This window comes from Medicago sativa, chromosome 7, assembly GCF_051527215.1.
Source record: "Medicago sativa cultivar Bolivia chromosome 7, Bolivia_mono, whole genome shotgun sequence".
Taxonomy (NCBI): domain Eukaryota; kingdom Viridiplantae; phylum Streptophyta; class Magnoliopsida; order Fabales; family Fabaceae; genus Medicago; species Medicago sativa.
In genome coordinates this window covers 68,631,753-68,656,283 of record NC_140755.1, presented here as the reverse complement: position 1 = coordinate 68,656,283, position 24,531 = coordinate 68,631,753, and the positions used below count along the sequence as shown (strand labels likewise).

The 24,531-nt window shown below is 35.0% G+C and overlaps 2 protein-coding genes across 2 annotated transcripts; both read right to left on the bottom strand.

Moving 5' to 3' along the window:
* Positions 1-1,205: 1,205 nt before the first annotated feature.
* On the bottom strand, positions 1,206-4,785 carry LOC146908008 (PHD finger protein ALFIN-LIKE 2-like). The gene is made up of 5 exons (XM_085723420.1): positions 4,580-4,785; positions 4,441-4,473; positions 3,703-3,925; positions 1,763-1,886; positions 1,206-1,679 (listed from the first exon to the last, which is right to left on the bottom strand). The coding sequence occupies exons 1-5, from the start codon at positions 4,668-4,670 to the stop codon at positions 1,422-1,424; spliced, it is 729 nt and encodes a 242-aa protein (XP_085579546.1). The 5' UTR covers positions 4,671-4,785; the 3' UTR covers positions 1,206-1,421.
* An 11,713-nt stretch (positions 4,786-16,498) lies between these two features.
* LOC146908007 (E3 ubiquitin-protein ligase APD2-like) lies at positions 16,499-23,072 on the bottom strand. The gene is made up of 10 exons (XM_085725635.1): positions 22,669-23,072; positions 21,521-21,627; positions 21,303-21,425; positions 21,070-21,163; positions 19,590-19,664; positions 19,434-19,513; positions 18,006-18,152; positions 17,697-17,769; positions 17,270-17,612; positions 16,499-16,853 (listed from the first exon to the last, which is right to left on the bottom strand). Exons 1-10 carry the CDS (start codon positions 22,880-22,882, stop codon positions 16,778-16,780), a joined length of 1,332 nt encoding a protein of 443 aa, XP_085581761.1. The 5' UTR covers positions 22,883-23,072; the 3' UTR covers positions 16,499-16,777.
* Between the last annotated feature and the right edge of the window lie 1,459 nt (positions 23,073-24,531).

Genomic DNA, 24,531 nt, shown 5'->3' with positions numbered 1-24,531 from the left:
TTATTATAATTACTTTTTTATTAATGCCTAAATTAACATTATTAATATAAGTTGAAATGGTGTGATAAATTGAAAAATGAAAGGAAGTATTTATAGTAGATGAAATAATACATGTTTTATAATAATTGTAGATTTTATGGTATTTTATTTGTTATATAATTTTAATTAGTTTTTTTAACATTTATAATAATTATTACTCCCTCCGTCCCTCAATAGATGACCTATTTGACAAAAAACAATATTGACTTAACACACTTTGACCATATTTTTCTACTAATTCACAAAGATAAATAATATTATGTAAGATATTGATGGATTCATCTCGATGAATATTTTTAAAATATTAAATTTTCATAATTTTTTTTACCAGAGAATTGAAGATATCAAAGATAAAATATATGCATTGGTACGTGTGTCAGAGTCAACTAGGTCATCTAATATGGGACGGATGAAGTATTTTCTTTTTATGCATGCTTTAACGTAAAACTATGTTTCAAAAATTTTTTGTCCTTATTATATCACTCTACTCCAAGTAGAGGGGTATTTAAATTTTTTTTAAAAAAAGGCCATATATACAACGCAAGTCCAGGTTGAGTGGTAGTAAAAAAATTCGAAAAAAAAAAAAAAAGGAAAATACCCCTCAACTTGGAGTAGAGGGGTACAATAAGGACAAAAATTGTCACTTTTTAGGGTACCCCGCAACTCCAAGTGGAGTGGTACCAGAAAGTTAGAAAAAGTAGGGTATTTCTGCAATTTTCTGAAAAAGTAGGGTAGTTTTGGATTTTTTGGCAAAAAGTAGGGCACAAATAAAAAAATTTCGGTTTTGGAAGTTTTGCAAAATTGGTTTTTGATGAAAGTTACAATTTCATGGGATAATTGACCATTTACTCAAAATATCTAATCTCAACTTGATATAAGACAAGTCTTGTAATATCGAGAGTGAATCAAATTGAGCTATTTAAAAAGGGTTTAGAAAAAATAATTTCAAAATATAGTTTATTATGACATAACATTATGGTGTTGTTTGGTGCATCTGGCTTATCCCAACTAGTGGGATAAGGCTTGTCGACGCTCTTTGATTTCCCTGCAAACAAAGAATAACAATAGTATTGCCAATCAAGAAATCGGCGTCATTGTTGTCATCAAATTTTTGGTTATGTTCAAATTCATTAATGGAGTATGCTATGCCTCCTCTTCCATGTTGGTTACGGAAAAATGGATCATACTTGCAATTAAGTGACAAAGAAAACATGAATAAAACTTGAGAAAAATTGTTTAATTTTCTCCTACTAAAGTCAAACGTAAAAGAGTATAACATGAACTTCTCTAAGTAATGTAATAACAAAAGTCAAGTATCCTTTTCAGCCATGAAACATCAATCACTTCTGACATATATGTATTCTTCCAAATTGCCTTTGAAACTAGGGTCTGTTCCGCCTGATGCTGCATTGAGGGCACTTGTATTGCTTTATGCTCTCGGCCTTGGCAGGAGTGATCTTCACACATTTCCCATGGTACCACCTCTCACATATATCACAACCAATCCAAAACTCATCGGCATTGTAATTACCGCCACAGCTCCCGCAAAGTGTTTCACTGTGCTCGTCTTCCTCCTCCTCCTCATAACCGTCATCCACAGGAAACTTTGGGTTGCTTTTGACTTGCCCGTCACTGGATCTCTGCGAATAAAGGTGAAATTTTACCTAACGAGCCAAAAGAACCAAAGAAACAAGTATATCACTAGAAAAGGGAAAACACTAACCTTGGTGCTTCCTCGGGATTTGCTTCCACTGTCCGCTGCTGGCTTGTTGTCCTTAATTGGTTTCCTGTCGGTCACAATTTCGAAAACGGTGGGAAGTTCGTTGATCAAACTAAACAAACGTTTCCTGCCATAAAGAATCAGGGAAACCATCAATATAAGGAACCATCTGTGAAGTTGCAGCAGATGTTGAAAAGAAATGCCACAATGAATACACTCAATCTAAGGTCAGTATAAATCTCAACTGCAGTGATTACAATTGAAGAGAAAGCCTTAAGAGGAAAAACATAATAACCACCGATTAAAGAAAAGTGATATATCAAATTGCATAATATATTTAAAAAAAAAAAAAAAACTCAATTAGTATAGCATATAGCATTAAAAAAAGGGTTAATTATGTTTCTAGTCCCTATAAAATAGCGACCTTGTAAGTTTAGTCCCTACTTAATTTTAATAGCATTTTTAGTCCCTATAAAAAAAAATTTACTTATAATTTTAGTCCCTGCTAAAACAAAGTTTGATTAATTATCCTTAAACTCTTAAATTTTTGAACGATTTTTTTGAGACAAGATTAGAACACTATGAAAGGTTCGATTACTAAAATTTAGAATTTTCTGAAATGAAATGAATTAAATATGAATTTTTTAAAACGACAAAAGTTAAAGATAAAAAGTAATAAAATCTGGATGTAGAAATCAAATTTTGCAATAATTTTTTGCGGACGAACTTTTAGTAATGTTCTAAACATGTCTGCAAAAAATTGTTCAAAAATTTAAGAGTTTAAGCATAAATTAAACAAATTTGAATTGAGTAGGGACTAATACTCAGTGCAGAAAAACAAAATTAGGGACTAAAAATGCTATTAAAATTAAGTAGGGACTAAACTTACAAGGTCGCTATTTTATAGGGACTAGAAACATAATTAACCCTTAAAAAAAACTCAAATTGTGTTATTTTAAGTCTTGCTTAGGTTTTATGATGTTGATTGTGGAACAATTTTATGATTTCACAATTTCTGTGTTATGATTTCACACTTTAGCAACTGAGGAACACATTTGAGTGTGAATGTTTGGCAGTGCAGGAACACCTATAACAGAGTCGTTGTCATACCAGCAGACAGCGGTGACTACAATACACTATACCAATTTAATGAGTTGCATTGTTGCTCCATTCTCAGAGTCGATGGATAAGGTCAGTGGTTATTAGTTATTACACAATAGATTGGACAAGGGAGCCATGGATTAAGATTGAGGATACTTGAGACTAAGAGAAGGCTGCTCAAATACAAGAACAGTGAAAAGGAAAACCCGTTTTTTTTTTTTGACTAAAAGGGAGTGTTTTAGAATTTTGACTTATTGAAACATAGAATGTGACAACTTCTTGGCCCCAACCAAAGTCACAACTTTCATGCTGCATAAAAAGGAAAATTCAACCTTCCTACGTCATCACATTTTATGGTTGATTACAGAGGTAAAAATATTTGTGTTGTCAAATTGCTGCCAAGGCAGATAAAGTAAGCCATCGGCCGAAATACCAAAATTATATGGCGGATTGTCACCAAAATCTGTCATTGTCATTGACCATTGATAATACTAGTAAAAATTGAAGTAGGCTATTAAAGTAGTCAACATGAATACTCCCATCACCAATCTAAAATAATTCACATTTATATTTGTTAATTTTCCTGACTTGGACCTCAGCTAATGTTGCTCGTAACATAGGAATGTCTTAAGACACATTTTACTGCAATAAACCAATGCATGTATGTACCAATCCAGCATCACATATCAACAAAACACAAATTTGAACAATCACCACATACTCCAATTATAAGCCATAGTTTCTAACACTAAACAAGGTGCACAAGAATGTAATAGAGCGCCACAGAGAACTTCAATTACGACCATATACAAACATCTCCACCAAAGCAAGATAGAATGTACCTTTCATTGCGGTTAAGACGAGCTCCAAGATAGAACGCCACAGAAAGCAACCATGAATCACTGTGTACAGCAACAAGAGAAAGCCAATCCCTACGGTTCATACCGTCTCGAGCAAAATTGATTCCAAGAGCTGGCTCAGGGAGCTCCGGCGGAACTTCCTCTGCTGGCAGAGTTACTTCCCAGCTTTCATTATTATGACCATAGAGGCATAAATTATCCTTATCTAAACAAACACAACAAATTTCAAACTCAATTTAATCTCAAATTAACTAACTAACTAACAATCTTAAAACCACTTAAACTAGAATTCAATGTGACCCTCTCTAATCAAATTCCTTAAAACAAATACATTACATTACAACCCTAGTCAAATTTAACATTCCAACAAAACGAAGAATAATGCAAAATTCACTCATAACTTCAACACAAATTATCCTTATCGAAACAAACACAACACAAACTTCAAACTCAATTAAAGCACAAATAAAATAAAACCACATAAACTATAATTCAATGTGACCCTCTTATCAAATTCTTTAAAACAAATACATTACAACCCTAGTCAAATTCAACAAGAAAAAAATCATGCAAAATTCACACATAACACAGTATCAAAATATTAATACAACCAATAAAAACAAAAAGTATAAATAAAACAAAACAAAATTCTAACGTAAAACAAAACACAACAACATTAAATTAAAAAAGAACAAATTCAGATCCGCTAATACACTTTACCTGGATCACAGAGACCGTAAAATTCATCAACATCTGAAAAATACGAAAAATCAAAAACAATTACAAAAAAGGTTGGAACTTTGATATCAAAAATACGAAAAAAAACGACCCAGATGAGAATTTTGATAGATAAGAGTACCTTGAGTGAGAGCACGAACAACGGCGATTCTACGAGCGCTGTAATCTTTGAAGATCTCTTCAACGGTACGAGGGCTAGAAGCCATTTCCATAACCCAATTGAGATCTGAGAAAAAGGGGGTTGGATTTGGAGAAACTAGATTGAATTGAAAGGACAGAGGGGTGAAACCATGAGAATGGATCAAAAGGGTAAATAGAGAGAAGAATGAAGAACGTAGAGAAAAGGGTGTGTTTTTGTACTAGTAGTGTAGTGTGTGTTTGTTACTAAGGTAACAATTCTCTACGATTACACAAAAGTGAGGTTTGTGATACCACACAACTAACTAATGTTTTATTTTAGGTTAAACTAAACTAGGTTTACTAGGTTTGTTGGGTGGATTAATGTTAAAGGTCGTCTGATCTTTATCTAACGGTTGATTTTCATGACTACTGATACTTACGATAATAGTGAATATATCTATATCTATGCTATATATAAAGAAAATTATCCATTTCAGCAATTTTTGTTGGATTTTTCCTTCTAAAATTGCCCTCAATTTTCAATACAAATAACACATGTAACAAATATATAAGAATAAATTTAAATATTAAAATAAAAATGTAACAAACACAAATATTTAATGTTTTCCTTTATCATTTAAAAAGCGTAACAAACTAGATGAATGTATATATATTTTTTTCATTATCCCAATTATACCCTTAAACAACAACTTTTTCTATAATAAAGATTGTTGTTAGTGTCATTAAAAAAATAAGAATAATTTAGATTATATATTTTTGTTATATCGTTGGTTTCATTGAAATAGATAATCATGATTAGTTTGATTTGTTATAATTTGAAAGTAAAAAACAATTATATTTTTACTTTTAATCAAAACTAAAATTTCATAAAAAACATCGTTCATAATTTTCAAACGTTAACGCAATAAAAAGAGCGAAAAGATGGGCACGTGAGTGCCCGTCTTTTCGCTAGTCTATATAAAGAAAACTATCTCTTTCAGCACTTTTGAACTGGATTTTTCTTTTCAAAAATACCCTCAATTTTCAATACAAATCACACTTGTAACAAATAGATAAGAATAAATTTAAATATTAAAAAAATGTAACAGATACGATATGAATATATATATATGTCTGTTTTTTTCTTTATCATTTAAAAAGTGTAACAAATTAGATAAGTATATTTATAATAACTTTTTCATTATCTCAATTATACCTTTAAACAACTTATTCTATAATAAAATTGTTGTTGGTGTCATTAAAAAAAGAATTTAGATTTTTTTTTGTTATATTGTATTATTGTTGGTGTTGTTGAAATAAATAATCATGGTTAGTTTGATTTTTTATAATTTGAAAGCAACAAACATTTATATTTTTTTTTAGTTTTAATCAAAATCAAAGTTTCATAAAAAAAACAGTTCATAATTTTCAAACGTTAGTGCAATAAAAATAGCGGAAAGATGGGAACGTGAGTGGCCATCTTTTCGCTAGTTTTCATAAAGTAAAGTTGTTTGCGGGTTTATTTGCTTTTTTAAATGTGGTTGCTTTCAACACTTTCTTGATATACTTACATCTATGTGGACTATAAGATTCAAAATACAACTAGGTTTAAAATGCAACTAAGTATATAACCAAAAAAAAAAAATTCAACAAGTATATTGATCGTGTGATTTTCATTTAATGGATGGCATTTGTGATTGTTGATACTTTAGACCGTAGAAAAATTATTCCATAAAAAGATATTGTTTATCGGTTAAATTACTTATGTAGCAGTCGTTACTTTTAACACTTTCCTAATACAAATGTGTCTAGTCTAGGTGAATAGTTAGATTGTTGTAAAAAAAAAGTTGAATGGTTAGATTCAAAGCATAATTACTAAGATCTGATAATTGTTATTTATAGTTTTTTTTTGACGGAATTGTTATTTATAGTTAGACTTACAAAACTAAATTTAAAGGTCTTTCCTCAAAAAAAAAACTAAATTTAAAGGTTATGTGTTATTTATCCAAATGGTTAATTTTCGTGACTACTAATAGTTGCGGCTTTTTGTTTATGTGAAATAAAGTTATTTGTTTGTAAAATTGCTTTTTTGGCGGCGACTTTCCTAGGATACATATGTGATGTGATATGTTCTGGGAAAAATACATTCTCTCTCCATTAAAAAAAACTTGAGAAAGTTATGTGACTTTCCTAGGATACATATGTCTATGTGGAAAATGCATTCTCTCCATTAAAAAAAACTTTGAGAAAATTATGTGATGATCTTGATCATTGATCTACATATTATAAATGGTCATAATCTATTATTGATCTTGAACATTGATAATTTGGAGATCAGTGATCAAATCTTCGCATTATTTTCGTATTGTGTCATTTACTATTTATTACTTAATTTAATTAACCATGAGAGAGAACAGAGAGAGTGATCACCGTGGTGCAACTAGGGCAAGCCTAGGGCAACCACGTCGGAGCAAATCTCCGGTTGAGAGGAACATTGGGGGGGATAGGGTTCCAGCCAGGGTGGCAGAAAATGGGAGGGATGGGGGAAATTGGTCTGTGGTCAGGTCTAGGAAGCGGAAAGCGACGCAACCGGAAGCAGGACGAAGGGACAGTTCTAGGGTTTCAGTGCGACAAGAAGATGAGAGTTATGGGCTGCAGGTTCGACAACGAGGAGATTTTAGGGTTCACAATCGGTCTGCAAAGGAATCAACATACGACGATCAATCGGCTGGGGCAGGAGCTGCGCGTCCTCCAGCAGGGGGTGGTGCACAGGCTAATTCCACATACACTCAGCGATTGGCTTCTGATTCAAAACAACAAGGCAATGTTCATTCAACTACTGGTAACAAGGTATCATTCTATTTCACCAATATTCCGGAATGTTTGCCTGTTTTTCTTCTAAGACAGCAGTTTGAGGTTTGCGGTGTTTTGACTGATGTATACGTAGCACGTCAACGCAATGCTAGAGGTCAGGTTTATGGTTTTGTTAGATTTTCACATGTAAAGAACGCTGACAAGCTATCGAATGCATTGAATAATGTCTGGTTTGGTCATTTGAGGGTTTGGGCTAGACAGGCTCGGTTTGATAGGTTTGCGGAGAATGACAAGAAACCACTTGTAGTTTCTAAACATGTTAGGCGTCTCGAGAAGGTTGGGGGAAGGAGGAAGGAGGTGGTTACGGCTGATGGTGAGGGAGAAAAAAATGCGAGGCTTGGTGAGGGAGTAGAGGAGGAACTAGGAAAGGGAAGAAGAGGGGAGGGAGAAAAAAATGTGAGGGTGGGGAAAATTGAGGTGCCTGTTAAGGATGACATATGCAGGAAGTGGGAGGATAGAAAGGTGAGAGAATCACCGGTTTTGATGTTGAAGGAGGAGGAACGAGGGCCGAGGGTGGAGAGGAAGGTTAATGTTACATTTTTGGATGTTGATGAAGACGGGAAGGTTACTAGGGTGTCTGAAAGTGAGATGGATCGATTGGAGAAGCCCTCTATGGCTGTAGCGTTGGAAGGAAAGATGGCTAAAATTGTTAAACTTCAGTATCAATCAGATAAACAAGACCGCGAGTGGGCTAGTGCGGGTATTGTGGCGACGGTTACTTCAGGTGAATCTATTTTATCTATTCAGCAACGGGTGGAAGATGCTGGTTTTATTACTATGGGTGTCATTCCGATGGGCGGTGATAAAGTCTTTATTCGTGGTAGCAATAATGAGAATATATGGGAGGTTTATAATTTAGCTAAGGATTTTTTTGGAATGTTTCTATCGGATGTGCAGAAATGGTCTTCAAAGAAGTTACGATATGAACGCGGCGCTTGGGTACGTGTTTATGGGACACCGGCTCATGCATGGAATATTAATTTTTTCAAGCTTTGTGTTTCGGAATGTGGTAAATTTGTTAGAGCTGATGATTGTACGCTTGATAGGGGACGAATTGACTATGCCCGTGTTCTCATCACCACTACTTCTTTGGAAGTGCTGAATTTATCAACGGATGTGTTGGTTGATGGTTCGACGTTTTCTATTAAATTGGTCGAAGAATGGGGGTGTAATCTAGGTGAGGATGTTTTCCTATCGGAGGATAATGTTGAACAGAATTTGTTTAAAGATGAAGGCGTTGATAATTTCGACAGTCATGACATTGAGGGGGAAGGAGGGGAGGTCGAAGCTATACTTGATGATCTACGCAACGATTGGAAGGAGCATGAAGCATCTGCTCCTATCATTTCCTCTGTGAAGCACGATAACAAATCAGTAGAGCATGAAGACTTGAATGTAGCAGTGGTGCATCTTACTCAACAACCGTTACAAGTTAATGCACCATGCAGCGTTGAGGCAGTAACGAAGGCACAAGGCAAATCAGTACCTAAAAATTCAAATGGTGGTTCCTCAATGGCTGAAAGTACTATGAAGATTATTTCTTCTCCAGGAGCTACTAAGAAAAATAATTCATCTATGAAGCATGATACCAAAGTAGTGGCGTGTGAAGCAGCTGATCCTAATATTCTTTCTTTGAAGCATGACATCACTAATGTAGCGCTTGAGAATTTGAACATGGTAGTGGGGCCTCTTGATCAACAACCTACACAAGTTACTGTACCATGTATCTTTAATGCAACAAGGAATATACAAGGCCAATCACTACCACCAAATTTAAATGTCGGTTCCTCTTTGGATGGAAGTATTAAAAAGTTTATTCCTTCTTCTGGAGCTACCATTAAAAATAAAGGCGGTGGGTTCAGGTATTCGTCTCGCAATTTGAAAAGAGTAGCAAGGATGCCTGCTAAGGATAGGAGGGAAATTCTAAAAATATTGAAAAAGCAAGCACAGGAACAAAAAGCTAGATTCATAGCTAATTCTAGTAGAAAAAAGGGTACTGTAACATCTAATTCATCAAAAATAGATTCAACTACTTCACTTTCTTCAGTTAACAAAGACTTGGAGCACTGGGTGTCGCTACGGAGTGGTTTGGAGGCGAGGGACAAGGATGTGTGTGATATTGGGGAGGTGTTAGGTGTGAAGTTTAAGGAGGAAAACTTGAATAAATTTAATACTTTATCGAAGGAGGGTCGGAGGGAGCTTAGAGAGCAGGTGGGGAGGATTTTGGCAAAAGGGGTGACGGGAGGGAGCGGAGGAGGTAGTCAGTAGGTTCTGATCGGTGGTTATGATTGGGGTGTGGGAAGGTAAGAATGAAGATTATTTCTTATAATGTGCGGGGTCTTGGTGGTTTTGAGAAACGAAGCGAGGTTAGGAGGATGTTGTCTGAAAAAAAGCCATATGTTTTATGTTTACAAGAAACTAAGTTAACTGTAGTGGATGATGTGTTGTTTCAGTCTTTATGGCCGAACCCGTCGGTGGGGTTTTCGTTTCAACCGTCAATTGGGGCATCTGGTGGTATTTTGACGGCGTGGGACCGTAATGTTGTTGAAGTATGGTCGACGTCTAGGCTTGCTCATGTTTTGGTGATTCGTGGGAGGGTTATTCAGACTGGTCACGAATTCATTATTGCTAATGTTTATGCACCTTGTGACACTGTTGCTAAACAGTTGTTGTGGGATACACTATTGCCTTTTGTTATACACAATAATAATGCAAATTTGTGTCTTTGCGGTGACTTTAATTCTGTCCGATCTATTGAGGAGAGGAAAGGTCGGGGTACTATTTTTCGTCAACATGATTCTGATATTTTTAATAAATTCATTGATGATGGTTTTTTGGAGGATTTGCCGATTTGTGGGAGATTATTCACTTGGTATCGCGGTGATGGGTATTCGATGAGCCGTCTGGATAGGTTTTTGTTGTCAGTAAACTGGTGCTCTGTTTGGCCAAATAGTGTTCAAGTGGCAAACCAGCGGGGTCTGTCAGATCATGTCCCGTTGGTGTTGTCAGTGGATGAAGTTAACTGGGGACCGCGCCCTCTTCGTATGTTAAAATGCTGGGCGGATTTTCCTGGATATGCACAGTTTGTTAGAGACAAATGGAATTCTCTTCATATTGATGGGTGGGGTGGTTTTGTCTTGAAAGAGAAGCTAAAGTTGATAAAAGGTAGTTTAAAGGAGTGGCACCAGAGTCATGTTCAGAATCTGGAGAGTAAGTGTTTTGCGGTTAAGGATCGGATGTCATCTCTGGACATTAAGGGAGAGGCAGTCGCCCTTGATGAGGAGGAAGTTGCCGAGCTCAATGATTTGTCTGTGAATTTGCACTCATTGTCGCGAATACAGACTAGTATAAGGTGGCAGCAGGCGCGTCTTAACTGGTTAAAGGAGGGAGATGCTAACACAAGATTTTTTAATGGGATCATGTCTTCTCGGCGGCGTCATAATGCTATACAGTTGTTACATGTCAACGGTGTCCAAGTTGAGGGAGTTCAAAATATTCGTGATGCTGTTTATTGTCATTTTTCAGCTCATTACAAAGCCTTAAGTATGGATCGGCCAGGGGTGGAAAATTTACAATTTAACCGTTTGACTATGGCGGAGTCGAGTAATCTTATTCGACCTTTTACTATGGATGAGGTGAGAAAGGCGGTTTGGGACTGCGACAGTTTTAAGAGCCCAGGGCCGGACGGGATCAATTTTGGTTTTATAAAGCAATTTTGGTCGGAGTTGAAGGATGACTTTATGCGTTTTGTTGTTGAATTTCATCGGAATGGGCGGTTGACTAAGGGGGTAAATTCCACTTTTATTGCTCTTATTCCCAAGGTTGACAGTCCTCAAAGATTAAATGACTTTCGTCCTATATCCATGGTAGGATGCCTCTATAAGGTGTTGGCTAAGATTCTTGCCAACAGACTTCGAGATGTTATTGGAAGTGTGGTCTCAGATTCCCAGTCAGCCTTTGTTAAGGGGAAACAAATTTTAGACAGTATTTTGGTAGCGAATGAGGCGGTTGACGATGCACGTCGCCTTGATAAGGAAATGTTGCTCTTTAAGGTTGATTTTGAGAAAGCCTACGACTCGGTTGACTTAAAATACTTAGAGGCGGTTATGGTTAGAATGAATTTCCCGACTTTGTGGAGGAAGTGGATGTTAGAATGTGTCGGTACGGCCACAGCTTCAGTGTTGGTTAACGGCTGCCCCACGGATGAGTTTCCCATCGAGAGAGGTCTTCGACAAGGTGATCCTTTGTCTCCGTTTCTGTTTTTACTGGCTGCTGAAGGTTTTAATGTTCTTATGACGTCGTCAGTAGAGTCAGGATTGTTTCATGGTTATCACGTGGGTCAAGGTACTGAACTAAGTCTTTCTCATTTACAATTTGCTGACGACACTTTGATTATTGGTAAAAAATGTTGGGCGAATGTGCGATCTATACGGGCTGTGCTAGTGATTTTCGAACACTTGTCTGGTCTTAAGGTGAATTTCCAAAAAAGTTTATTGACTGGAGTGAATGTATCTGATACCTGGTTGAATGAGGCATCTCTTTTGTTGAATTGTCGAGTTGGGACTTTTCCCTTTGTGTATTTGGGCCTTCCTATCGGAGGGGATCCTCGTAGGTTGGATTTTTGGAAACCGATTGTGAACAATATTATCTCCAGATTGTCGAACTGGAAAAGCAAATTTCTCTCGTTTGGTGGTCGCCTGATTCTCCTAAAATCTGTCCTATCATCTCTTCCGGTTTACTTTCTTTCCTTCTTCAAGGCCCCCACAGGTATAATTTCTTCTATCGAATCTTTATTTAAAAAATTTTTTTGGGGGGGAAGTGAGGATTATAGAAAAATTGCGTGGGTTGACTGGGATTCTGTTTGTTTACCGAAGGAGGTGGGAGGTTTAGGTGTCAGAAGACTAAGAGAATTTAATATTGCTTTGCTTGGTAAATGGTGTTGGCGTATGTTGGTTGATAAGGAGGGTTTATGGTACCGGGTCTTAAAAGCTAGGTACGGGGAGGAGGGTGGGCGGTTGAAGGATGGGGGTAGGGAGAGTTCGGTGTGGTGGCGGATGATGACTGACATTCGTCAGGGTGTCGGTTTAGGTGTAGGGGACTGGTTTGGTGATAATGTGCGTAGGGTGGTAGGCGGTGGTGATAGGACTTTTTTTTGGACTGATAACTGGGTGGGAGGAGTGCCCTTAAGGGTGCAATTCCCTCGATTATTTGATTTAGCCGTTGACAAGTGGGTGACGGTGAAGGAGATGGAGAGTAGGGGTTGGATGGACGGGGGCGGTGCCTGGGAGTGGAGGAGGCGCCTTTTGGCTTGGGAGGAGGAGTCTGTTACAAATTGTTCTTTCTTGCTGCATGATATTGTTTTGCAGGACAGTGCTCCAGACAGATGGCGGTGGCTACTTGATACCGTTGCCGGTTACTCCGTCAAGGGGACATATCAGTATATTACAACATCTGTTAACTCCGTAGAACGGGGTAGGTTCGACGCTGTGTGGCAAAGGCAAGTCCCTCTTAAGGTCTCTGTGTTTACTTGGAGGCTCCTTCGTCAACGACTTCCAACTCGAGATAACCTTCTTCGTAGGGGAATTATTTATCAGGATGGCACTTTTTGCATTGGGGGGTGCGGCTGTGCTGAGACTGCAGCTCATCTCATTCTTCAATGTGAAGTCTTCGGTTCAGTGTGGCACTATGTTTATAGGTGGGTAGGCATTTCTTTTATTGCTCCAGCTACAATAGGCGACCACTTTCAGCAATTTGGTCAGTTGGCAGGTTTGTCGAGGTCTACTCATTCTTTTATGACATTAATCTGGCATGCTTGTGTTTGGGTTATATGGAAGGAAAGAAATAACAGGATTTTTCAGCAAAAGTTATTGACTTCGGATCGTTTAGCAGAAATGGTCAAGATTATGTCTTTTAATTGGCTTAAGGCAAATATGCCCAGCTTTGCCTTCAGTTATAATGACTGGGGACAACATCCTTTATTATGCATGGGTGTGCTGGTGTAGCTTTTTGTTTATGTTCTTCTGTTATTCGTTTTATCTTTTGAAGTAAGACTGTAACTAAACTCTGTTTATGTTGGGTGTTCTCTTTTGCACATCTTGTGCGAGATGAATCACCTTTGGTAATATAATATATTCCATTTTGGCTTGTTCAAAAAAAAAAACTATTTATTACTTTATCATTTACCAATTCTTTTAATTTATGTTTTTTTATCATTAATAAAAGACATTTTTGTAAAATAACTCAATTTCTTATACAATATTAACTACAATTCTTAATTCATGTAAAATCACTAAATTGACATATGATTTGAGACAAAGGGAGTATTATTTATAAGTTATAGTTTTCATATTTATGTTTACATCCTAGAAAACTAACAAATTATAAGGATTTGAAATATATGATTATCACATGATAAAAACATTTAAATGGCATACATTTATACAAGGTAATAGATAGTAGAAACTAGAAATAACAATTCTCCAAATTTTAATCTATCTCTTTTCTGTTAGTAGATAAACTTTATGGAAAAGACACTACCCTTGCATTAGTTAGTAACTTCCATAAAGTTACAAATATTTATAGAAATTCACTTACACCTCAATCATGCATAATTTCATCCTTTCACATAAGTCACCATAAATTAATTAAAGTAATTAAATTATTCATATACTATTTTCATTTTTTTTAAAAGGATGCACTATTTTCATTTTTAACATTATTAAATATATCTTTTCTACTTGACCAAAAAAATATATATCTTTTCTATATATGTGACCAAACAACCATTCAACAATTTATATCTTCTAACATTTTATATTTGTATTTTCGCAAATAAAATTACTCGATAATTTTCGTTTGTAAAATTCTTAAATTTTAATGGGGTAAAAACAAAATTATTCAAGAATTTATAACAAAATAAATAGGTAACTTCTTGGGTTTGAATATATCCCTAAAAATGCAGCAACAATAAAATTTAGGGTGAGTTTTGCTGCATAGAATACCTTGTTTGTTGGCTAAATTGCTTTTTATACATTCAACACTTCCCAAGCACATCTAACAGTCCACGTGAATGTGAGGATCAAGGTTTTATTTCATGAAATAATTATAAAAAAAAAATAAAAAATAATCTACAATCTTGCCTATAACAGTAAATTTCCACTACATTCTATACATGCTCGTCTCATACATCATAGGCATTCTATACATTTTATTTTGCACTCAAATGTTGTAGCATCAGAGAGCACACCAACTTTGAAGTTACAAAGGATATACACATTCTAACTCTTTTACATCAACTTTGATCTAAGTCTTGATCTCTTACATATTTATTCTAAAATGAATTTTTTATTATCTTTCTCTGATCACTAATTAATTTGATGAAGTGAATGAAATTGATGTTTTAACTAAGTAAACTCTCGTAGGAACGGTTTCTATTTATCACTTTATTAGTTGTTTGGATGTAGGTACTTGCACATGTTCTTGATCAGCATTCTGCCCCACCAAAAATAATTTATCATTCATTCATTGAATTTCTTTCCCAAACGATGGAGGTAGAAGAAACATACTCAATGTAATGGGTGTGAATCTTCCGAAAAGAACCCCTCGATCAAAATTAGTCTTTTTTTTTTATTTTCAATAGTTGAGTATTGAAAAATAAAAATTAGTCTTTCACTTCATATCCTTTAAAATAATGTAATTCAATTCAATGACTTCTTCTCACATTACCAAAGTTTTTATTCTCGTGCCATTTTCTCATTACTTTTTTTTTTATATCACATCCATTAAAATCACGTAAATTGACGATTCTTTCTTTCAATATAAAAAGTTTGTATTGTCATTTTTTTTTTTACAAAAACAAAATGATATTTCATTCAAATTGAGAGATTACATCATTCAACACCGCTAAAAACATAAAGGATGAATCTGCTAATAAACTCACAACATCCAAGTTAATAGCATATAACGACATAATGCCTACAAAAATATATGATAAAATTAAAGTGACCGGAATATTCATTGGCCTCCAGATCTGCAACGTTGACGCTCAAATCTTTGATTGAATAATCGATTTTTCAATATGAATCAAATGAACACCGCAAGAAGACGGGAAATCAAACAACGTCGCACAAGACGGCGAACAACAAACCACCACACTTAGATGATGAAATCACAAAGAAAAAACCTAGATACATGTGAAAATCACTTATTTAAATTGAAATAGAGTTAAAAAGATGAAGAGGGGTTATTTTAGGTCAAGAATTGACCCAAAACCATCCCTCAATGAAGAAAATGGAAGAGAAAACCTAGAGAGAGAAAACTAGTGCCGGCTTGTTGGAGAGGGAGGGGAAGATTGTATTTTCATATTATTTTCTTCATTGTCTTTTCAAATCATACTACATAATTCAATTTTTTATTTACATTTTTATGTTATTTCTCCCACCTAGCTCTTTATCTTACGCTGCATATGATGGATGGCTTGAGATGGAACCATCACCATGTACATGTAGTATACTCATTCCCAAAACCAAGGAAGATTATTATGCCACTTCTCCGACCCGACACTTTATCTTGCACTGCAGATGATGGATGGCTTCAGATAAAACCATGACATTTTATGGTATACTCATATCTAAACCATTGGCATTTGGCTAGGGAAATCTTCTCTGCCTTAATACAATTCAACATTAAGAAATAATTACCGATTGACGGGAGGCCATGTTCCCACTTAATAGTCATGCATTATTGACTGTGTACCTCTGCTATGATCATTGTTAGGTTATAACAAGGGATGATGACTCTTTTTAAGATTATTACTCGAATTTCTTCGACCCGAATTGGTTCTTTGCAAGCATTCACAGCCCATCATACTACATTCCAAACCGTTGCATCCAATTCCCGTTAGATAGCGGCCATAAATGCCAAGGTAATCAATTCACGGAAAGACAAACAAAGGGGCTTATTATTTGCTGTATATGATCATCCTATCGCAATATTTACACCGATCCTTTTGGCATTTCTAATTTCCTAGTAGAAATTTAAAAGCAAGTTCATGGAAAACATTCACAGCACAAAAACAGTTACTGTGATATTCATTCATTCAGACAAATTCATACACCAATTACATTTCATCTCATGGTAGGTCATTCCAATTTGAAATACACCCTCCCATTTTCCCCCTCAGGTTTTGTTGCAATGACCAATACAACCCTCGCAGCAGGTAGCATTAGCTTGATCATTGTAATGATTGGCAGGAAAATAACGAGTACATGAGAAAGAAATCTATGTTATGGTAGCTATTCATTTAGTCCGTGACTCGGAGCACTGATCAAACAGTAAAAATTCTCCTCACCTTCTTCATGTCCCTACGACAAACAGGACATGTACCTGCTGCCTCAGCTATCCTGCACAGATAAGGTTGGGCATACATCATTCACCATACAAGTAAAAGCATCAGGCACCATAATGCATTAAGATGTATGTCACTGAAAATGTGATTTGTAGAGTAAAGGCCTTAAATTCATCAACTTGCAAATGTCAAAATCATACGAGAGGAATCAAATTCTTAAGAAATTATCTTTGTTAAATCTTTCTTCTGGAATGTAAGTTTCAGACATGTGCTAGTTTTTATATTGATGAGGGAAGTGTATATTTGAATCAAGGTTTTAAATCATGAACAAGGTTACTTTGCAGTCACGTCGTGGTTTTTGTCATTGCAAAAAGTTTCTGTTGCTTCAGTCTCGTACCTATGAGTTATATACTTCTAAACAAAATTGTTTCAGGAATTTGGAAGTGCTTGTTTTGATAACGATGGATTTACCTAGATCCACATGCAAAACAAGCCACACAGTGACCACATGGAAGGAAGAAGCAGTCTCGTGGAGCATCAAAACAAATCGCACAAAGACGCTGGGTGCTATTACTGGTCTCACCATCACCTAATATCTTCCCATCAGTGGAACATCCGGGGACAAAGTTAAGATCCTCATCATCCTCTGGTAAGGAATCATATGATGAACCCCTTGAAAGATCATCTTTGCGTGAAAGGAAAGGGGCTCGATCAGGTCCTGTTCCTTCAGATCTAGATCCTACTCTATCATCATGTGAACATTGAAGCTTGTTGAAGAAGTTGTAGGCCCAAAACATAATCAAAGTCAGAACACCTGTATGGAGATGCAGCTTAAGTAACATATAAAACCATTTAGATTAATACTTTCGGAGGCTGATTATAGAAAGAGGCTGGCTACCTATGCCAAAAATATATGTAAGCCATCTTGGTCCATAGGTCAGTTTGACATACCACTCATCATTGGATGTGTTCTGAACAAAAGTAAAGAAAACATAAATAAACAGGAAAAGCAAAGGAACTAAAATATAGTCATCTCCTAAATTAAGGAATAAATATCTGTTTCACATAGGGGAAATGCAGAGTTTCAAGATTGCAACATCAGAGATAAACCAGAATGCTGGGTTGCCTCATTAAAAAATTTATTTCCACTTAAGATTTATAAGGATGACAATTTATTTGAAACAAGTAATACAATAAATAATCTTGCCTGTTGTGGAGCAGGAGAAACTAAGACAGCTGTGTTTCTGTCAGGAAAGAAGATATTCATTCTGCATGGATGACCAGTCAGGGCACATTTGTAGTAAGCATTTGTTGTGTTGTGCAAGAAGGCCCTTACAGTGAGGTTTAATTCAACCTATTTGACAAGAAGAAACAAAGGACACAACTAAGGATGATCCATGATGATGAAAATAATAAACACTTTGACTTACAAGTTTATAAGCCTGTTAGAATCATACAAGGTTAAAAAGAACTGGCTCTGATGAGAAAATAAATAAAATGTTATAACAACACCTGCATTGCATCAAATACCAACTTTCTGACACTCAGAACACTCCGGTCCAGAATTATCACAACTCAAACACCATTTAATTAAACGCAAGGCCCTTTGTGTAACATTAACTCTTTCCAAATATGGTGCAAATCAAAGGTCTGGTGTTTTCTTCAACTGATCAAAACAAGATTATAGGGAGAAAAAATATGGAAAGAGGGCAAAATAAAAAAGATACGTAATTTCATTATGGTATGAGGAATAAAACACCAACCAAATATGTACTAAATTTGGCTTCTGCAAGATATTTGTTTCTTTAGTGGTCAACATCAATCTATCAAAGGACTTGGGATGCTAAAACACGGTATTCATGCTTACACAGATTTGAGGGAACAACAAAGGGGTATTGGTGGTATGATCAAGAAGTATAAGTAGTGGTGCAAAAGTTTTTTTTTTCTATAAGCGAGCAGTGGCACAAATGTGATCTGGTGGCAGTGTTTCTGTTTGTGACTAGGTTATGTTCAAGGTACTGTTAGAATTCAAGTCTGCATTTATCTGCATTGCAGTCTTTAACAGTTCAATCCTATAAATCTCGTGTAGTTAGCTTATTCTGAAATCCTTGCTATCAGAATATCTATCTCCATATTTATCACATGTCGATGTGTCACGCTACTATTTGGATTTTTCTTTGAAAGCATGTAGTTTAGAAATTAGTTCTCATGTACCAGCTTTCTTGTGCAAGGATGTTTAGATACGCACAAAGATGTTTACCAAAGCAAGTGTATTAGGGATAAGTGATGTCCATGTTCAGATGTTAAATTAACATATGAATATTCAAGGGTTATCAAACACACAAATCAAAATCTATGTAATTAAAGACATGAAAATATTCACATCATAAATCATAGTAACCAAGCATAACACAACATCAGAACTTAGGCCTAAATCCACATTTTATAATCTCTGAATAACTTATCTTGCTCAACTGAACAAGAGATCCTGTAATCTAATATCATTTTTCCCAATATGAAAAATAACACACCATGGCTTCATAACCAATGGAATTTTTTGTTTTCTATCGTTCTAGAGATGGGAATTAGTTACACCAGCTACAGAAACAAGTATGGTATATAAATATAAAAATACCTTCACCTCCTCATCCAAATTACCCAATGCCACATAATAGCTGGATGACCTGAATATTTTCTGTGTAATCATACCAGTTCCTTGAAGAAGAAGAAGAAAAAAATCAGTATATGACTAATATGAATCCAGTTGTAGTTTTCTTTCACGCTTTCTTACCCCGGATCACATTCCAAGACAGCGTTGTATTGGGATATGTTAGGTCTTGCAGCCATAGGGAGAGGCTTTGAGCTCCTGCAAGCAGAGACAAAAAAAAAAATGTTCACTAGATATAATTTTGGTATGTCCCTAGTAACTATAATGGACTTGGGCTTCATGATAACCAAAACAGGGAGTACATTTCAAATTTGTAATGCTGCTTGCAAAAGTTTTACACATCTGATTGTAATATTTATGATCGATGTAACTCAGCCATAGAACTAAGGTTTTAAGGATAAACTTAAACCAGCTCTATCCTCTCTTACAACTACGTGTTTAGTCAATTTTGGGGCTTCATTGTATAAATGTCTTCACAAATCATGTTATATGTCCGAGTTTTGAAAGAAAAAAAAATATAAAAAATCATGTTATATGTACATGGATTGTGGAAAATTTCCATTATGTTCCACCTCAAAGTTAAAGTATTAAGTGGTTGTTACATCTAAAACATTGGTAAAAATAGAAAACAAGTCTTGCCAATAAAACTTTGCCAGATTTGTTTTGTTCAGTAAGAGAGTGCACCTAAAAAGAATAGAAATTTCCATAAGAGACACAGCAGGGTTATAACAAAGGGATATGCCCTAACAAGAAGTGAAGCCAAACAGAAGGGAAGGGGAATGGAAGTGAAGCCAATAAAGTTCCAGAAGACCTGTCAGTCGATATAGCCAGTGAAGCCAAACAAAGAGGAATGGAAGTGAAAAAGAAACACAGAAACGAAACTTCAAATGAAATATTTTCTGCAGGAAGTAATATTTTAGCAAACAATATCTAAAGAAATTGTAAAATAATGAAACCTACCATAGGATTAATTAACACACTATAGAAAAAACATTTACAAAAGAACACATTCCACTCCAAAGAAGATCAAAGAGCTCTTAATTCTATCAGTAAACATTATACTTAGTCACGCAAATCTCATCCTCTTAAAAAAGATTAGTGTTTTATTCAGTTGTGGATTGTGCAGTTCTCGATTTTGTTATTTTTGAATATGATCTTGAAGTTTGCTACCCATCTCGGTAAATTTGTGAATTATTGTGGGTGGTAGTTTATCAACTCAAGCTTCAGATTTCATTCTTTTTAGGTCTGTTTTATATTGACTTATATCAAACATGATTTTAGAAAGAAACAAAAAAGAAAAAGAGACGTTTGGTAACTTTTGAATCAAAATTGAAGGTTTGACTAAGCAGCTCTAGCATTAGATTGAAAATTTACACTAAGCTATACATCAAACTTGGTTATAGACTAAAAACATATAACATGAACCACTTCACCTCAAATTTAATTTAACCAAATAAATTTTACAGAATCAAAATCATTCATAATCACGCTTGTCAAACACGGATACAAACACATACTAAGTGCAAGTGAGTGGTTGTTGTACGAGAAACAAATTCATAAAATTAAAAGTGAAACCACTGAAATCTCATTTTTGAGCGAATACCTTCTGCAATTACAAGATAAAGAGAGGAGTTCTCAGAGCTCAAGTTATACGAAATATTTACTTCAGACCCTCTATTCAGATAATATTTCCATTCCTGGGGAAGACATAAGAAAAGCGTGTCAGTTCAATCACGGGAAACATGAGGCTTCAGTAACAAGATCAAGCATAAATTCTTTCTGTTTTGCAGCATCAAAATTTCAAATCACAAGAAAAGGGGAAATACATATACTTGCCTTAACTGAGCCATAAGGAATAGATATATTATGGGTTTCGCTCCAAGTGGAAACAACATCAAGAGGTGGATCTTGATGTGTACCATAAAGAATGAGTCCTGGATTTGCCTTTAAGTTTTCTACCTAATGCAAACAAACCCAGATTACACAGGCACTCACAAACTACAAATGGAAAATATATAGAAAAATAACAATAGCATGAAGTTACTGAAATTTACCTTCACATATTGCACAAACATAGGGTTAGGTTGCAAGATGAGTGAGGAAAATGGACCTAGAACCACACTCATCGACCCATAAACCCCCATTATCATTATCACCGCAACTGTAACATTACAAAGTAATCTCAATATTTCATAATGAAAATATATGCAGCATTGTAAATGCATTCAGTGTTCAGGCCAACTACGTAAGAACTTGTGAATGGACAAAATGAAGTAAGAAGTATTTCACTGAAATTACTAAACAATCATTGCTATTGTACAACCCTTAAGTGTACTATGTAAAATTGCGGTTACAGTCCCTGCTTACATAAACAAATTAATTTGCAACATATAGCATAAACACTTACCATGATAAGCGTTTATGCATAAGCTATTTCTATAACAAAACACAAAATAAAGTTAAATTGTTTGTGTGTCAGCTATAAGCTGCTTTCATAAGCTATATTGGAGAACTTACGAAAATAACCTGAAATCAGCTTATGCACATGTTATAAACTGTTTTAAAAAATTCTCCCAAAGTCTCATAAATGTTCATTTAAGTAAATAAATTCAAATAATTCAACCTAAATAGGCCTATAGTTAATTACCTAACTAATCCAACTGCCATAACTAACTTAATTGACAAATACTTAGACTTTGTTTGGCAATGCCAGATTTCGAGCTTATAGCTTAAAAGATCATTCGACAAAAAAAAAGACTCGCATGGTAACCTTTTTTGTCACGAGCTTACAGTTCATTTTTACTAACTTATAACTTACTTTGATAAGCTAATTCAATTAGCCAATAGCTTAACATTTTTCTCACAATTTTACCCTTATCATTTTAATTTTACTTGAAATTTTTAAATATTAATCAAACATATCTTTTTTACATTATTTCATACTTAAAACCTAATTCAACCACTAATTTTACCAAACACTACAAATTCAATCAGCTAGGTTATAATTTATTCGCTATAAGTTCATCTACTGTAAACTAGCTTATCGACTATCCGCAACTTTTTGCGAAACAGAGCCTTATACATTTGAATTATCAGTAATTTGAGTATGAGCTAATAAATGATTTTCACAACATTACTAAAAGATTTAATCAGTGTTTATTTGGTTAATGAAAATTGAAAGGGAGAGATTGAATTTGGTTACCGAAGAACCAAAAGCAGAAGGTAACGGCTAAGCAAGAGCAGTGATCATCCCTAGCAATGGCGGAGTGACCGTTGATACGCCGTGCGAATCTCCCGTAGATGATGCTCACGCGTGGACGGTTCGGTGAGACTTGAGCATTTTCGTTTGGTTGAGAAGTTTCGCCGTTGGCGGCGGAAGAAGATGGAGTTGCGGTGGCGGAATTCGGTTCTTCCATTCTAGAGAGAGAAAGAGAAGAAGTGAAAGAGAGAAACCTGTGTGTGGAAGAAGAAGGTGGTTCATTGAAGCTCAGTGGTGTTTGTTCAATTCAACTCAATGCGAGTTTGTTAGTTAGAGCTTAGAATGGTTGTTGGCTTGGAAATGAGAACTGAACTCAACTAACTTTTTTTTTTTTTTTTTTGACAAATGAACTCAACTAACTGTTAGTAGTTAGTTTAGTTAGGATTCGAAATTGGGAACGTAGCCCTTGATTTCCGATCAGATGGTTCATATTTTAAACTTGATTTCATATAGTAAAACAATCTTAATTGCTAATTTCAGATCGAACGTCTCATATCGATTACAGCGTCATGTTGTAACTGTGGCAAATCTAATTCCTATTTCTCCCTAATCAATTTTTTTTTGTGGTGTCCGATGTTCGAACCCCCGACCTTGCATATATTATGTTTTGTCCTTACCAACTGAGTTAATCTCACGCGGACCCTAGTCAATTTATTTAGTAAAAGGTGGTTGGTCATTTTATGCAAACTTTGTTTACATCAAATTTGAATTTTATATCTCTTATGAGATCATAAGGGTTTGTTCAAATTGAGGGTTTAGGAGAGGAATGGAGGGGAGGACTCACTTTTATTTTTTAAATTACGAACAATATAAAATGTTTTTTAAAATAAATTAAGTGTTTTTGAAGTACTATATGATCATTTATCATGTTGTTAATTTATCATGTTGTTAATTCAATTTTCTAAAGATAATTTTATAATGTCCGTAATTTAAAAAATAAAAGTAAGTCCTCCCCTCTCTTCTTCTCTTAAACCCGCCATTCAAACACACCCTAAAAGTCTGTTGGGTCAAGCTACCCCTTAACACTGATTTTTTCCCTCTAATGCATTTAAAAAGACATATTTTCCCCTCATTGCTTTCTATTAACGACAAATTTGTCCCCTCCTTGCTTTCTATTAAATGACATTTAAAAACACACCATAATTAGTTGTGTCAAATGACCTTTAACAAGCTTTTATTTATAACAACAGATTCAATAAGATTTGAAATTTGAATTCAAAGTTTATCTTTTCCCTCCTAAATATATGAATTACACATTTGTTCATTCCTCTATAAATTCAGATCTCTACTTTTCGTATCCCGCATTTGTCAATCCACTTTCATTTGTTGTTTATCTGTCATCTTACAAATTCATAACTCGGATTTTCGTATCTCTCATTTCGGTCATGACCGATCGTAATATGAAGACAATGATTTCATATCATTACTTGATCGGTATTTGTTTGTTTCATATTTTATTTTATTATCTTTTCGTATTAAAATTTGTTATAATGTTACTAATATGTAACCTAGTCTGTTTTTATGCATTGACACCTCTAGATCTACATCTGGTAACTGATTTAGATAAACTGGTAAACAAACTAAGGATCAAATCAAGAACATATGACATGGAGTTTGATGGGGACCATGTGAGATTGTATGCTTTGTATTTTTTATTATTCGTCCATATTGATGCACATATTGGTATATATCTTTTCAAATTCTTTTTTGTGTTCAGTGTGTCGTAATGCTACCAAATATGTTTGCTGAAGATTTTGGTGGTCAAATCAGTCGCTATGCATCATTGGTCGATCCAAACAACAATGA